The 17,946-nt window shown below is 36.0% G+C and overlaps 1 protein-coding gene across 1 annotated transcript in view; it reads right to left on the reverse strand.

Moving 5' to 3' along the window:
• TEC (tec protein tyrosine kinase) overlaps positions 1 to 17,946 on the reverse strand; it is a 76,996-nt gene that overhangs the window by 11,905 nt on the left and 47,145 nt on the right. The window contains exons 3-10 of the mRNA XM_063309989.1: positions 14,790 to 14,894; positions 12,392 to 12,473; positions 10,309 to 10,437; positions 9,365 to 9,405; positions 6,919 to 7,100; positions 2,004 to 2,069; positions 961 to 1,015; positions 285 to 364 (exon numbers count right to left, since the gene is read on the reverse strand). Coding sequence (XP_063166059.1) covers positions 285 to 364; positions 961 to 1,015; positions 2,004 to 2,069; positions 6,919 to 7,100; positions 9,365 to 9,405; positions 10,309 to 10,437; positions 12,392 to 12,473; positions 14,790 to 14,894 — 740 coding nt within the window. The remainder of the gene's footprint in view (positions 1 to 284; positions 365 to 960; positions 1,016 to 2,003; positions 2,070 to 6,918; positions 7,101 to 9,364; positions 9,406 to 10,308; positions 10,438 to 12,391; positions 12,474 to 14,789; positions 14,895 to 17,946) is intronic.

The following is a 17,946-nucleotide window of genomic DNA, read 5'->3' on the forward strand; positions in this document are numbered from 1 at the left end:
AAAATTAACTAATTCCAGGTTGTTTATATTTGTTTCTGATTGCTGAGAATTTAGGAGATTATGAAATTTAGTCTAATACCGCAAATAGTAACATCAATGTCAGGCAGTATTTTATTTAGTTTAGTTGATCCAATTTGCTGTTTCAAGAAATGGATCTCATCTTATAGCCTCAAGAGAGTGATAGAAAATTTCTTTTTTAAAGGACTAGTTCTCTGTAAGCATATAATAATTTTAAAGAACGGGTGAGGGAGAACTGGTTGTCATCAGTTGGTTCAGTGACTTACCCTCCAAATTTTGCGTAAAGCGATACTGTATATAAACCTGGTTGACTGGAGTCTCTCACCATAAACCCCCCTTCTTTATCCTAAGATCCAAGAAAAAGAAATGAAATCTTTATTATATATAAAACTACTTTGTTGCATGATCTGCAAGATTCACAATTTATGAAACTTACATAGCATTTCAATTACAAGAGACTCCAAACACGATGAAGTTAGGCCTGGGCTGACAAGGAGCTTCCCAAAACAAAATTGCTAGCATGAACACGGTACCTCCGTTTGAGGCATTTGAACAGTCTTGAAGTTAAAAAAATTAAAATGTGGAACTAAAGCATTCTTTGAAAGATTCACGCAACCTCTTCGAATGCTGTTTCTGGTTGTCTGTTTGCATCTGGCAATACTCCTGTTATGACAGTCAATGAAAGGACATGGCTGTCACACACCTGCAGGGACATGCAAGGATCTCTCTCAAAGCACCTGTGAGAGTCTTCCAAAGGACATGACTGTTTTAATGCTCCAAAAAGAGGAGTATTGGTCAAGCTATCATGCTTTCAAGCTCCTCTTTCAAATGTTTTGCATAGCTGTAATGAACACTGGACATCTGGCATCCATTGAAGCATTATTCTAAAAACACTTTTGTATTGGATTTTAGTTAAAAGCGTCGCAGTAATGGTAAGCCCACCTCATTTCTGAGAAGTTGCTCTGCCTGACTTCTGTTCAGATTTCTACAGTACCACCTAAAGAGAAGAGGAAACCAGTAAAATCTTAGCTACCTTTGCAAGTATGTGCATATTTACTAGGTCTTCAGTTTTGAAGGCAAAATGCGTTTTTCAAAGCACAAAAGGTAGCACCCTGTCTGCATCTCCTTAAAGCAACACATATCTTCCCATGAGGCAGCTGCAGAAGATAGCTGCACAATCTCAGGAAAAAGTGTGGCTGCTTTCAGGAGTTATGGGCAGGTGCAACATTCGTGCTCTGCATACTCCAAAGCACCTTTTTGCATTCAAGTTAGATCATTGTATGGCCCTGATATTTATATTCTAAAATATATCCCCATGATTCCCATGAATTGATCCAACACTTTTTTTGAGGCCAGCCAAACTGGTAGCCAGCACATCTCATGGTAGCAAATTCCAAAGCTGAATTATGCATTTCACTAAAAAAAAAAAAAAAACCCTTTTCTTTGTCCTGATTCTTCTAGGTTCAGTTTTATTGGATGACCTCTGGTTCTAGGATTTTTGGGAAGAGGAAAATAGCTTCTCCTTGTCCACTTTATCCACATCACGCGTAGAGTAATTTTGTACACCTCAATCATGTCCCCTCTCTTTTGCCTCACTTTGCTTCCATCTTCAATAAAAACAGTCAATAAAACCACTTATGACAAAGCCAAATCATAAGAGTACATGAAGCAAAACAAAATTGATTTTAATAAGGCGGGTCAAAAGGCAACTTGCTGCTGAATCTGAAAGGGAAAACTGATCCTTCACTGCTAACTGGTCCTGGAGAGAACCTAGCTGGTGTGTGAAGAACAGCAGATTCTACTGTCTTCTGCAGTATCATACGGAGTTCTGGAACTGGTCAGGAATGACTCTTAAGCATCAGATTTCTTTTTCTGGAGATGCAGAGCCTTAACGGTATATTACCACATACTTGATTCAGCCAGCTGTTTTCCATGAAGTGGTCAAAATACATAAAATCATATTTGATATGTGAATATTTACTTACTCATACTGCTCCAGACTGTTGGACTTCTTTCCTGTTACATAATTGCTTGGAATATATCCTTTGTTTCTAAAGTGATACAAAGGAACAATATACTAAAAATGCATTATAAAAATATATTAATACTGAGGCTCCATTGCTTATTGTTTGAATTCCGTATCTAAACCATCTAGAACACTAAAAATAATGTACGAAAAATATACTAGTAGTTTTCTTCCAGTAATTAGCTGAAGAGTAATTTAAACAAAGGTACTGATTTAAGAATGGTTTGGGATGCAAGTAAAGTTTTTATCAGAGGTTATTTCATACAGTATAATAGTGAACTCAAAAAGAAGAGGCAAGAGAAAACACAAGCTATTTTGGATGCAGTAAAGAAATTTCCAGAGAAGTTAATTAATTTCTCAACAAATTAAGCTTTTACAATGACAGTTATCTATGTTAATAGTAAGAGAAAAAGAAATAAAAATGAACTATATAAAGCAAAAAACCCTTTGAGTTTGCAAACAAACCAGGGAGATGGATGGCATATAAATTACAAAAAGAAAAAGAAAAGAGATGTCCGGTGGGAATATGGTGGGCTGAGCAGCTATGCCTGCGGGCTCCTTGGGCAGACCTGGCATCATGGCAAGGTTTTTGGGCACAGGCTGGTTTCTCCTGTAGCCCAGAGCGTTTTTTCCAGATCAAGGAAAACACTGGAGATCAACCCATTTGTCCTCAGGATGGCAAGTTGTAGCCAGGAGATTGTGGACAGCATGCGCGATTGATGGGTAAGACTTCACCAGGAAGCTGGGATTTCATCTTTTCCGAGCTGTGCTGCAGCCCTTAAAGGGACAGTAAGTTCTGCCTTCCCATTTCTAAAACACCCAATTTATTTATTTTTTTTAAGTTTTGTAGCCTAAGAGAAGCTTTCTACAGTAAGAAGAAGTAGAATCTCTTGGGGCCTATCATTATTTCTGGATTATATTTTTAATTTTTTTAAAAAAATTGGCTTGTTTTCCCATTTAAAGATTAAGGAGGACCAAGAATATGTAATTGCCTTCTGGTTACTATTTTTTGTACTGAATTTGAAGGATAGAATATTTTCCTACACGTTGGATTTGACGTTTTAAATTTTCAGTTTTCTGTTCACTTTCCTTGGGACTTGTTTACTAGTATACTTTCTTTCGTCAATCTCAGACGGAAGTTTTTCATTAACTCTTTAACTCCGATGTGTGTGAGTCAAATATCTAGGGGGCATCATTATCTACTGCCTGAAGCATGGAAGATTTCAAAGAAGATTTCTCAGAGTTCCATTGTCAGTGTAAGCAGACTTTTAAAGAGATCCTTTCAGAGTGCTGTCAAGCTATGCTGCAGAGTGTTTGGGACATTGGAGAAGAGGTTGTTGCTAAAGTGTGTCATCTGGATGAAAATGTTATGATGGATGATGAAGATTTCGGAAAAGATGGGGATTGTTCTGTTGTTAGTGAGATTGAAACAATGCCAGGCGAAGACTATAGTTCAGTGCTGAGGGGGTTAAAACAACAGTCTGAGTTTAAGTCTGCACAGGGAGTTGCTTTGCTGGGGAAATGTTATGACTATGTGAGTCAGTGTTATAGGAAAGAAGAGAGTATGTTTTGTGGGAGGTTTTTTTTTTTTTTGCTGAGAAGTCTGAGTTCTTGAGGGGGGCAGTTGGGCTGTTTGATTTTTGTTAAAAAAGAAAAAGAAAAGAAAATGATATACTACAAGGGGGAGATACTGTATTAACAGATTGTGTGGCCATGCAAAAAGTATTTCATCAATATTATTCTAACTTGTATAAAGCAAGTGACATCTCTCTGGAGAAAATATATGAATACCTAAAAAGAAACAAAATTTACTGAGGATTATTGAGGAACAGAAATAGATTATGAATGGGCCTATAACAATTAGGGAAGTTTCTGAAGTTATAAAAAAGATTAACCTAGGAAAGGTGCCTGGACCACATGGATTATCAGTTTCGAAGATGAATTTTTACAACCTTTACAAAATATGATGAACTCTATCTTATAGGGAAGAAAGATGCCAGAGAGTTGGAAAGAGGCCAATATAGCACTAATACCTAAAGAGGGACAAGATTTGATTTTAACAAGAAACTAGGGTATCATAATCAAATCAAATCATATTTATTCGGTCAATGGCCAGCAAAATTTAAAAGGAGAAAAGCAAAGTAAAACAAAGAAATACAATAATGTACTACAGACTAATAAGATATATCACATAATAATATAGTGTTCACTCTGCTATTACTATATTAATACAATTGTTACCTTAGTGGGGTGAGCCTAGAACATTATAAAATATAAATTATAGAATAAAAGTATTATAAAATAAAAGTAAAAATATATATCCCCTAACTATTTATTAATTAAAATATTTCAAATTTAAAAGTACTTTTTAAAGTAGGGAGTTATTTCTTTGTCTGGTTTTGTCTTATTTTCATTGCAGCAACACAGAATTTGGCAACTGTACACGTAATGCATGGTTTTAGATCCTCAAGTAAATAGTTCATGTAAAAATTATCTGGATACCCAGGGAATTTATCTATTAGGGGCAAAATGTAGATTGATCTGATATCCCTATAAAATTACAGTGTAGCAGTACGTGTGAGATGGTTTCTACTTCCTCTTCACCATAAGCATAATTGAAAATGACTACAAGTTGTTCACAACAATTCTGGCTGATAAACTGAAAATAATTTTGCAAGAATTTAGTCATGAGGATCGATGTGGGCTTTTACCAAAAGACAGATTAGGACAATGTCAGAAATGTGTTGGACATTTTGGAAAACTTGAAGCAACATAATGAAAAACAAGCCACATGGATTTTCTTAGATGCTGAGAAGGCCTTTGACAATTTGAATTGGGCTTTCCTGTTCAAAGCCTTGGCAGATGTGAACTTTGGAGAGAACTTTATAAATGGGTAAGATAGATTTATACTTCACGGAAAGCAATGGAAATTTAACAAAGCCTTGTGAGATACAAAAAGGAACAAGACAGGGATGCCCACTATCTCCTCCTTTGTTTATTTTGGTTCTTGAAATCCTGAATAGAGATATAAGACAAGATTAGAGAATTGTGGGACTAAAGATTAAAAAACAAACTTTTAAGTTAAGGGCTTTCACAGATGAGTTGGTGTTGGTTTTGGAAGATCCTTTAAAGGGAATTTAAACATTAGCAGGAACACTAAAAGCAGGTTTTAACATCAGCAAACAGAAGACAAAAATGTTTAAAAAACATGAAAATAGAAGATCAAACAATTGATGAACAAAACGTGTTTTAAGATTGAGGAGAAAGTAAAATTTTTCAGTATCACTATGACAAATATGAATTGTATGTTATTTCAAAATAACTATGCTAAGACATGGGAGAAACTACAACTGTCATTGCTGGGGAGAATTTCTGTGATAAAAATTCATGTCCTACTAAGAATGATGTTTCAGTTCCAGACAATACCCTTTTTGACAACTGATGCACCATTTAAACAGTGGCAAAAGGATATATCTAAATTTGTGTGGCAGGGAAAAAAACCACGAGTTAAATATAAGGTGTTACAGGATGCAAAGAAAAGAGGAAGACTGAGTTTCCTGATTTGAAATTGTATTTTGCAGCTTGCTGTTTGGTTTGAATGAAAGAGTGGCTGCTGCTGAGAAATAGAAGGCTTTTGGAGCTCGAAGGACATGACCTGAGATTTGTGTGGCATGGAAATGTGAACAAGAAGAGATATTTTACCATGCTTGGTGGACATGTAAAAAAGCTAGAAAATTTTGGATTCAGACCCAAAATACATACACTATTCAGAGGATTTTAAAGATTAATATACAGTTGAGACCAGAGGTCTTTCTTTTGGGACTGATGGACAAACAGTTGGAAAAAAAAATCATGGAACTTTGTTTTTGTATATGATAATTGCAGCGAGATTATTGTCTGCACAAAGATGGAAAGACTTGGCAATACCTACAATGGAGGAATGGTTGGTGAAGATGATGAAACTCACTGAGATGGCCAAATGGACTTCTTTGATTAGAGAAAAGACAATTATCTATGTTTATTGATGACTGGAAACCCCTTATGGGCTTTTTACAGAAATTTTTAAAAAAATGCATTTATGATTTATGGTTTTGATGATAAGACAGGATAGACTATAGAAAAGAGAGAGACATGTTGTAACTTTAGACAAAGAGGTAAATTTATAATTGTACTTATAACTGCTGTAAAGAAGATTGGAAGCCACTTCTATGTATCTTTTTTCTTTCTTTTCTATTTTTCCTTTTCCTTTTTTCCCTTTCTTGCACTTTTAGCTTTATCTTTGATTTCTTTCTTTTTCTTTTTTCTTTTACTTTTTATTAGTTTGCATTAGTTTTTATCTTCTTTTTTAAAACTTTTAATAAAATTATTAAAAAAAAGATTTCTGGATCTGTAAGTGCCAGGCATCCTAACAAGTCTACGGTGTAAATATCATAATAAATCAAATAGATCATTTTTTTTTAAAAAGGAAGAAAGTTGAGCAGAGAAGTTGAGCATTGAAATAGCTTGGTCTCTTCTGCCTGCAGAGATGATGTATCATAAAGCCTGAATTGGTTTGGATACATATAGGGAGGCCTTTGACAAAGCCAGCCTCCATTCAAACTAGTCTGGCATTCCTTGATCTCCATGGAGATGAGCAAGTAGACTTACCCATCATACCTTTTCCTATTTAGATTAAAACTCAGCTGTTTGCCCACCTCTATCAAAAACCTGTTCAAAATTTCATTTTTAATTTTGTTAAAATATACTATAGAGGCGTGAAAATCACAACAAAATATTAGCAAAGACTATCATAATATACTTATGCATATTGCGTGTAATATATAAACTATTTCTGTCTGTACTAAAAAATTAAACTAGATGATTGCATTCCTTACCCATATTTATCCTTTGCTTTCCACCAATGAATGTCATTTTTTTCAATTATGGTGTATTCTTGACCTCTTTCTAATCTCAAATCATGAAGTTCCGCTGGTTCAAAATCATACATGGCTATTACTATTTCTTCCTCCTCCTCCTCTTCTTCGGGAGGAACAGGAGGTGGGGGCCTTCTCTGAAACTTAAAAAGTTATAACTATTATTAATTGAAATATTCTAATAATTCTAATTATTAGGGATAATTATTTGGCATTTTGAGGCTTCTATTTCCCAACTGGTTATTCCCAATGAAGCAGAATAAAATACTTTACACACAATTATACTCTATGAAGGCAATTAAAATGCACACAAGCAACTGTACAGGTATACCTGAATTGTCTCTTTGCTGCTTCACAAGTAAAATGAACTATGAACAAACTTTAACAATAATTTGTTAACAGATATATTTCAAAAATTAAAAATTAGCTTGTGTGTATGATGAAGGAAGCTGCTAAAAGATATTATAAAAATTAAGGCTGTGAATTAATCCTGAATCCAGAACTTGCCATTTTACTACCAAATACAGGATTCTGGAAAACATACAGATGTTACTTGAACAGAAAACAAAAAGAAAAGCAAACTAGTTTTAATCATCATTATCCCTCTAACACTAGGGAAGTTATTTATTTATGAATCCCTCCATGATGTGTGCTACCACCATACAAACATACCCAAAAATGTATGCAAAACAATAAAATATCCCCTTCTCCAAAATATTCTGAAGACTCCTTGGGACAAAAATATCCAAATGTATTAACTGGAATTTAAGAGGCTCATATTCTTGCAAAAGGCAAGTCTGCAAACTTCATTCTGAAAATCTGTTATGTATGCATGTACATACATATGCATGCATGTTATTTGTATCAGCAATTTAAAAATCACAGGACACAAAAAAAACCTGAATTTCTTTGACTGCAGTTTGGTAGCCTTTGTTCTGTAAGAATGGACTACAATAACTACAAATTTCAGTCGTTTTGGGGGAACAAAAGGGGAGGGAGTATTGATATCCTCATTAGAGTCAATGAAGCCATAACATGTATTTTATGAGCTGAAGGAACTAATTATAAATATTGCATTTAGTACAGCCTATCGTTGATTGAAACTTGCTGACAGAGTTCTATCTTCAGCATATGCACATGAGTACTGGTGACTAGTACTAGTATCATAGTTAGAGGCTTGTTCATCTCAAGGTGCTCAATTATCAGGGTGTAACTACATGTTACTGCTAGTTCCCAAACCTGTTTTTGTGGAGTGAACATGAATGAAAGAGAAAAGCAAGCAAGAAGGTGGGAGGTAGGAATCTACCCGCACATGCAAATTCACTCTCTGTGAAGTTTAATTCCCAGTCTGAAAGCCTGGAGGAAAATGGTGGAGGATTGGCTAAAAACCGATTAGGGAGCAGAAACTGCAGGGAGAAACTAATGAGTAGGGAAAGAACTTGCCCAATTAATACCTTCCCTGCTGAGGTGACTCCAAATTGAGTAGTTTGGTGCAGCAAAGAAATGTCATCGAATACCATTAGAGGACTAAGTATTTAATTCAGGCTTTTGAAAAAATGGTGACTGGATGCCAAGAGAATGAACAGATCAATGGAAGCAAGTCTCTCAGAGTCATTTTTGTTCTTTTGCAAAATCACCTCAATTAGCACACACAGACTGGCTCAAACAAGTAGCTCTTCCTTAAAATCCCCAAGTTTATGAAGATAAAAGGAAGTTAAAACATGAGCCTGTCTTCCATGTCTGTCTGTCTGTCTGTCTGTCCATCCATCCAATTTGTACCTGCCATAGTTAAGAAGACTCTCTGCAGTTCACACCACCATACAATAAAACATCCACAGTAAATACCTAAAACCAGTCAATCAAAGCAAGAAATAACAATAAAAACATCAGTCCATCCATCATTCATAGGCATCATTTCAGTCATCATTAGCCTTTGGAAACAATTCAATTTTTAGCAGTTTGGAAGATTAATTATGCAGGGGACATATCTGATGTCCATAGGCAGCCTATCCCCCAACATGTGTGCAACAAGTAAAAAATAGTGCCCTTGTGCCTCAGCCTCCCCTTGCCATGCACTGTGATTTTAGGAGACCACCAGCACATTTGGAATGTCAATCTTGTGACTTATTTATGACTTATGTAGTTTCCTACAGACTGTGAAGATAATAATTACTAATCTAACTTAGACACATAAGAAATTGATGGAACAATTTATCTTACAACAACAGTTAAAAGTTCCGTTTTGCACAAGAATAAATTAAGTTTCATTTTTTAAATAGCTATCCACTGAATTTAGATTTGGACATATACTTCACAATGTTACCAGAATTCTATCCTAATTACAGTAGTCCTGAACTAAATATAATTTTTATCAATTCCAGTTCAGTGTGCTGAATATTATTCTTACCTTATGCTGATCTGTCATTGATGAAGGTAAAGCCTTAATTCCTTAAAATAGCAAGAGAAAATAAAATTATATAAATTTGCATACATCCATTAAATTTTAAAGAATATTAGAAAATGCCATTCACTGTTTTTATTTTTTGCTAGTAACTCCTATGTTTCTGTTAGTATTACAATAATGGCTATATTATAGGTTTTACTATTATCCTAAAACTAATGCCCTGGAAAATATTTCAGGATAGGAAATAAGGAAATTGAATGAACTCCCCAAAGCAATATGATGCCATATGAATAGTTTGTTTATTTTGGTGTTATTCTTTATTATCAATATTTGTTCAATCATCATTCTGTTGTGGTACTGAAGTATAAATATATGCACGTACGTGAAGAAAGAAAGCTTAAAGACATAAATCTGACGTGACTAGCTAACACTAACGCTGGCTGAGCAGATCTTGAGCTACACAGTGCGCAAATTTTCCACTTTTTTTTTACCAGATAGTTTTTATTAATCCATTTTCAAACATCAAATAATGTCAAATAAAATAAAAATGAACAATTTACCCTACACAAAAACAAAAGGAAAGAAAAAGCCACACAAGAAAATACATAAAAAGAACAAACTGTAATCACAATACCCCGAATTCACCTGATTTTGTAAGTCTTTTACAAAAACTCTAAGCTTTAAACGTTGACCAAGAATTTTTTCTGAAGGATAAGATAATGTGACATTTTCTGATTAACCAAATATATAATTTTTTCGAAAACTGCTAAGTCACCACAAGGGTTAAACATTAAGTTAATCTGACAGTGGCACTGTGCGGCACACGAATGAAGCTACCTGATCAATCGCGTAGCAGCAGCAATACTCATTAATAAAGTGTGAACAGATAAAAATGGGTGAAACATTTGTGAAAATATAGACAGGCTGTAAGATAACAGGGAATTTACCATTTTCAAAGAGATTATACTTTTCACAGCCAGGTGCTAGTTTTTCAGTTTGCCGGCAACACTGATAGATTCCATCTGTCCAGAATTTAGGATGATACTTAACAATTATATTATTATTATTCTTTATTTCTAAAAAACAAAAAAGAAACAGTTGAAAGTAGCCAACATTTCAAATTATTATGACCCATTTAATTGCATGTTTTAATGCGGTAAATATTTGACCGGAGGAAGCTTATGCAATGGCTCCGCTTGCAACAACCCAAAATATTATCAATAATGACTGCAATACATTGAGATTATTTACTTCTTAACATTAAGAACCAAGAAACTTACGGTGTCAACAGACGTTATTCACAAATTAACCATAGTTAATCATTTCATTTAGATATAGTTGAAAAGTTTTGAACTTTGCGCTAAGCATGGTTTGATTGTAATACTTTTATTTTGCTACTTATTTATTTTATTTTTATTTTATTTTACTTAATCAATCAATGGATTATTTATTTTATTTTACTACTGTTTACTTGTAATGCTTTTAATTTATTTTGCTACTTCGGTGATTCAAAAGAGATACTCCATGTTGGGATGTATCACAATCCCATTCCTAATTTAAAGCAGCCCCCACCAAGTATATGCACTGATTTGATCCTCATGTAACTATCCTATCTCCTACTAAATTCTGGAAATTCAGTAACACATTTATAACCCCATAATAGATTATTTATCCCTCAGAGGTGAATACATTGCATGGATCCCTTAGCGTTTATATACCTGCTGTATAACTTATCATGTAAGAGCACTTGCTAAGAAGATTCTGGTAGATGCTTCATGGACCTTGCAGTTCTCCCTCTGCAAATCCCATTCCCTCAAATTTAAAAAACAAACAAACAAACAAACAAACCTACAAACTTTAGTACAGAGGTCGCTACATGGAAAACAAAAAGGAGGTCAGCAGACATGAAACAGTTAAACAGTTTGTTCTCTTCAGCAATTAATACATTAATACATTAACAATAACCAGAAAGTGGGTGTATAGAGAACAGTGACTGCTGGCACAGTATTTAGATTTATGCCTGGGGTTTTGAGAGAAGAGGAAATCACTTTGACTAAACTGACCATTTAAATCAGTGTTTCTCAACCTCGACAACTTTAAGATGTGTGGACTTCAACTCAACCAAGTGGAGTCCACACATCTTAAAGTGCCAAGGTTGAGAAACACTGATTTAAAGGAACTCTCCTTTCCAATCCAACCATATTTGTATCTATTTTTTAGCTGAAGAAATCATAGAAAAAATTACGTATCAGATACAGTGCAGGCTTGCACTTATATTCTAAGAGAGACCAGGCAGCCAAGAAGTCTTTTCTATTTCTACTTAATATTGAAAAGTCCAGGGTGCTTGGAGTCATGCTGGGCTCTTTGAAAAGAACTACCTTCTGGAATAACTATATGGCCAGATATATTTGGGGGGCTTTAAAAAATGTTTTCAAAAGAGGAAGGAAGGACCATAGTTATAAAGTAAATATATTCCCCAGCATTACCTTACAGATTTTTTCAGGGGAACAATGACAATCTATATTCCAGGCAGCATTCATTGCTACTATGACCAGAGAAATACCCACCACTTTTCCCACAGCAGAACTTGTGACAAAAAAATTTTTTTGAATCCCTTCTAGTGATCCTTTTCTTGTTTCTCCTTCCAAAGCATAACTTTTGCATCCAAAGCTATAAAAAAATCATCACCATCATCATCTGCCTCTCCCAGGTCTTTGGGAAGGACTGAAGAGGTGGACAAAAATGCCAAATCCAGTCTAAACATCTGGCTGACTGTGTGACCAACCATAATAATATTTTTATGCTGCCTGACTCCCAACAACTCTGGGCAATTGCAAATAAAAATGTCAAAAACCAGGGGAAAAAAGGCAATGATAGACAAAAATGAAGAGTAAAGATGGCAACAACTTGCTTTCTGCTTAAAAACCCTAAACTAATAAATAAATAGGCAAACATAGGAAAATTCTTTGTCCATTCAGTTCCCTTCATACTCTTCACTTAGAGATGTATATTTTCAAGAGCTGCAATTACCTTCTTTCAAATTTCTTACCCACTGATCCCTGCTAGAGGCAGTGGGAGCAAAAATATAAAGCGTGCTATTATCGTACACAACCTGGAAGAAAGAAAAACAAAATATCTATTACTACCACATAGGTATTGCCTCTGCAGCTATTATAACTAATTGTTCCTCAATTATTATAATTAATTATTCCTCAATAATTGCTAAATTAGTACATGATATAAGCAACGGACTGAATGAGGGCTGATACAAATGAAATGCAGTTTAGGAAGAAGGACGCTTCTCTCAGTGAGTGGTTGGTCTGCCTGCTATATTCAGCTTTTCATAGTTAATAATGCCCTTTGTCCTGACTAAGCAAGAACCACACCGAGACGAGGAGGAAGTCTCTAGTGCTTTATTATTGCTATAGTAGACAGAAAATCCTGCCCAACTGAAGAAGCGTGGGAAAACCCAGACAGATAAACCCCCAAAAGTCAAGGCGGGTCTGTTCTGTGTCTCTTTGAACTCAAAGTCTCTAAACTACACATGCGTTTTTGCCCCTGGATAGTGGCCCCCTCCTGCTCACCATCCATACTCATGACATCCTTTTTCTAAAAATCAATCCCATGAGGAACAATGCTCCTAGATGAAGCTTTGTCAGTGGAAGCCAAGGCTTAAAAGGCAGCACAGAGTATATTTCACCAGTTCCTGCCGTTCTTCCTCAACAGAGATAGCTTGGGGATAGTTTCACATGTTCAGGAAAGCCCAAACTAAAGGCTGCTTCCACCTTCCCAACTTGATACCACCAGACATGAGAGGAATGCAACTCCCAGAATTCCAAGCCCACATGGGAGTTGTAGAGGCAGCACATTTAGGGAAGACGAATAACAATGGACTCCTGAAAAGGGCTCTAGGGGAGGTGACTGTGAAAACTGCCCAGAACAATTAGTTAATCTAAAAGGTCCATTGTAGCCTATTCACCGAAACCAGTTGTTGGTGACACATCTGACCATGGCTTAAGAGTAGCTCATTGGTTCAGACACCACTTCAGATCCAAATCTGAAATGTTTATAGTTTCCTTCAAAGGTATCTGAACTTTCATTTTTACATGAAACTGTCCATTATCAAGATAATCTTCAGCTGCCCTATTCTGGATATCTTCCCCATAACCAAGGAGAGATGCATGGTGATTGCTTCTGGAGTTTTTTCAATATATTAACATATCAGTTGTCTTTCATGGGTCTAGGATATTTTATTTTTCTGAGCCTTTTAACATCTGGTGTAACTTATTATATTAGCACTTTTTTAATGTTAGCTTTCTTGAGTGTTTGTAGGGCAGAAAGATAGGTTTTACAACAAATGTACAAATACATAGCTAAATAAATATTTTTTTTATCTCTGTGTATCTTTTTGAGAGCTACTTTGTGAATATATGTTGAAGGATAGAGAATAGAAGGCTAAGGAATACATAAAATTTTAAATAAAACCAACATCTACCTTCAATGTTTAGAATGCAGGAAAAATCACAAACCATGGGCACCAAACCAGCTAGGTGACTTGGGGCTTTGTGCCCGTCATTCTCTCTCAGCCCTAGGAAAATGGCCATGACTTGTCCAGGTGCTTGCCAGGAGTCAAGACTGACTTGAAGGCACAGGTATCTTCTTCTTGTCTTTATCAGATTTGTGCACTCCCACTTGTGTGTGTGTGTGTACACACACATACACACACACACAGCTTGGCTCAGCAAATTATAACACCCGGCTCACTTAGACTGGGTTTAGAAGCAATGCAAGATCCAGCCTGTTTAGGAATTGGATGCGAAACTATATGGGGCTACCAAGACTGTAGGCTAGACTGAGAAGTGGAAAAACCTCTCTAAAGAAGGGAATGAAAACCACCTCTAGCCTGTTATCATGGTCAAACTCAACTCAAAGTAGGTTTTGCTTTAATCTAGATGTACACTACTTCTTAGAGCCCCCAACCTAGAGTCAAAGCAAGAAAGTGTTATTGAAAGTTGTAACTGGAAGGAGAACGTCCTGACACGTCCCAGAAGCATTTGGAGAACATTTGGAACTCTTCATGCAGTTTTAGTTCATGCCAATCAATAACAATAAAAGGGGGGAGGGGAAAAGATTTGCTTGGAAATAGGAGAGAAGAAAGGCATAAGAAAGTAATCAGATCTGCCCACAGGTCATAACAGCTATGTCTGGTTTAGAGATTTTCCAAATAAAACCATTTGTGTGCTCACTGAAAAGAAATACATTTGTTTGCTGTTCTTCAAAGTAGTCTAGCTTGGCTAATGGCTGAAAATTTAGCTGTGATCCAAAACTCTCTGGGATGTATCAGGTTAAGGGTGGCAGGTCCAGAACGTCTCCTGGGCAAACATTTACATATTGGTTGAAATCCAGCAAATCAGACTTCATGGCTTACCTGAAATGGATATTTATTTTGACAGGGTATAACAGTATCATCATGCTTCACTGTCTCAACACATTTGATTTTGGAAATGTCAACTGATCCTTTTCTGTACTTTTTCTGCAATAGGGCAAAGATGGAATCATTTTTAAAAACGAGGAATTTCAAACCATTTGCAGAGCTAGAAGATATGGCAAAATGCAATCCTGCATGTAGAGCATGCCAGAAGAGGGCACAATTGTTCAAGTGAAGCTGGAGAAACACAGGGTCTTTCTTGAAAATGGTCCTAGAGACGCAGAGATTTAAATTTTCCTACTGTATAAAAGTACTCTTCTCTGTTGCACAACTCTCATATGGAAATGTTCATTTTTTTAAAAAAGAGTGACAATTATTTCTTTGAAGGAGGCTGTACTTTTATTCATATCCAATGGAATTTTCAAGTGGCTCAATTTCCAGGGAGAGAAAATGACCCTCTCTATCCCTAAATGTTTATCAAGGCAATTAAAAGTATCTAAAAGCCTTGTAACATCAAAGAGCTCATGTTAAGCTTAGTTATTGTGTAATGGCTAATTTTCAGACACAGGACACTACAAAACTCCTTCCTTCTCTTGCCTGAAAGCATGTATCCCTTGGTCAACATGGCAATTTGAAAAGTTTTGCGGGGAAAAAAATACCTACTACTGGCACCAATGGACTTTATTAGTAAGCTTACTTGCCATAACATGTCTGGGTGTGGCAGGGAAATTTTTGAGGGATGCAATATATGTAGGAAGGGATTATCAGATGCAATGTTCCCAGATGCACAGTAATTAATCCTAGGTGGAAAACCCTCTTTTTTGCCTCTTTCTGTCCTTGTTCCTAGTGCACAATATACTTTTTGAGACGTCTTCACTATATATGTACACCATGTTCTGAGTATGACTTCACCACAGATTTGTATAACAGTAATAAGATTCTGAGAATTTTATTTCAATTCCTTTCCTTACGATCCCCAACAGCAGCCACCTCCTGGGCCAACAATTTCATTTAGCTATCCACCATGCCCCCAATTTCCTCAAGGGCCACCTGCTTCTAGTTGAGACCTCAACAGCATATTTGTGAAATTATTTCTTTGCTCCAATATTTACAGTTCTGACCCTAAATCATATCTGCTTTTTAAAGACATGTCTTCTTCATTGGAGGAGATCCTTTGGGAATTTTTCATAATCTGTTTTTGTACTGGCTACCTTGAAATATTTGGTGTCATCTCCAAACTTGGCTACCTCGTCCTTCTAGATTATTTCTGGTTGCACTTAAAAAGCATTGATCCTGCTACCATTTTTCTTATGACCGTAATATTTACATCCCTCCAGTATAAGACATATTCTTAGACTCTTGCACTCTGCTTTCAGTTCTTTAACCAGTAACCAATCCATAAAATGATCTGATGAACAAAGGGGAACATACCACTTAGTAATATCACAGACAGAAAAGCAAAAAGTGTGTATTGCATGTTCATGCTTTACTGCCCAGCATCAGGAAGAATGCCAGGATGTTATTCATCTAGATAAGGTTAAAAATATGCATGAAAAACAGTCTGCAGTTCCTGAAATTAAAGGGATAACAAACCTTTTTATTGTGCACATAATAAAACTGTCAGACTTTATTAGAGAATACCAAAGAAACAACTTTGCATTTTAACATTGGTTTCAGATTCTTTTAATCCTAGATTTTAATTATAATCGGGGCTATTCAATTTCTTTCTTATGAAACACCCCAGTTGTAAAGACTATGGGAACACCCATGCGATTATGACCTGTCCTTTCTTTCATACAAACATATATATATATGGACAGTAAAGGCTTTTCCACTTAATTAGCACAGTTCTGTGATTAGTGATACTGAGCTTCCATACTTTTATATAAATCATTCTATGTACATTTGTCTGCTGAGAAGTTTCTGCAGGCTTTGAGGAATTGTTGTTTTTGATAGGTCCCACTTTCTGTTCACATAGACACAGATCTGGTTTATTGCATGTGTAGCTGAGCTGCACTATACCCTATGAAGCGTCTAATATATGCTCCTGCAACTGGATATTGCATTGAATCAGGGAAACTGACTTTCTTTCTTCCCAATGAACTCCAGAGCATTATACTGAAAAACATATATACACACAGACAGACAGACAGACCAGTGATGTTATTCCATGTGAGATAAACAGTATTAGAAGTAACCCAGAACAGGTAAAGAAATGCTCAGCAAAACACAGTAAAGGCATGAAATCAGAGAAACCAAAAGCAAATACAGCTAATTCTAATTTATGTTAACACCGTTCCTCCCCATATATTTCTGTCCTTTCAAACCACCCTTTCTTCAACCATGTCTGTATGCCAATTCATACATCAACTGTTGCTCTTTAAACCTCTCCCCTCTCTCTCTTTGAAAATCTCCAACAATTCCATCCACCACAACTTTCTCAGTCTTCCCTTTTATTCACCACCCTTGTGAATCTTTGAGCCTAAGAAGATAAAGTCCATTATAATTACAGCTTCTTCTCCACCTGTTTGCATTGGGGTGGCATTGCCTTTTGACATGATCTGTCCTAACAGTCAGAAATCACGCTGAGACGAGGAGTAGGTCTCTAGTGTTTATTACTGCTACATAAAACAGAATCCTAACAAACTGAAGAAGCGTGGGAAAAACCCAGACAGATAAACCCCAAAAGTTAAGGTGGGTCTGATCTGTGTCACTTTGAATGGCTGCTTAATTCCTCAGTACTACGCATGCATTTTCCCCCCTGGATAGAGGCCCCTTCCAGTACTCATGACATGATCTTAGGATTTTCTTTTTTAAAAATACAGGGCAGCAGACCAGCTTTTGCTCTTTCCTCTTTCACCTTCAAATGACATTCCTTAAGACTCCTCACTTCCAGCCATCAAAGCAGTTATCATCAACATAATTGAAGCTGTGGATTTCTCTCTCATGAGTTTTAGTTCCAATTTCTCCTAGTTCAGCATTTCTCATGCTATTTTCAACAAGTAAATTCAATTAACAAGGCAACAGGGTATGACCTTGGCACTCCTTTCCCAAATATTAAACATTTAGTTGCTCCATATTCCATCCTAAACATTGCTTCCAGATCACGATATTCTTCAGTAGTCAATTCATACAGCCTGGTACACCAATGTTTTTA

The sequence above is a fragment of the Candoia aspera genome, chromosome 8, assembly GCF_035149785.1.
Source record: "Candoia aspera isolate rCanAsp1 chromosome 8, rCanAsp1.hap2, whole genome shotgun sequence".
In the NCBI taxonomy this organism is placed as follows: domain Eukaryota; kingdom Metazoa; phylum Chordata; class Lepidosauria; order Squamata; family Boidae; genus Candoia; species Candoia aspera.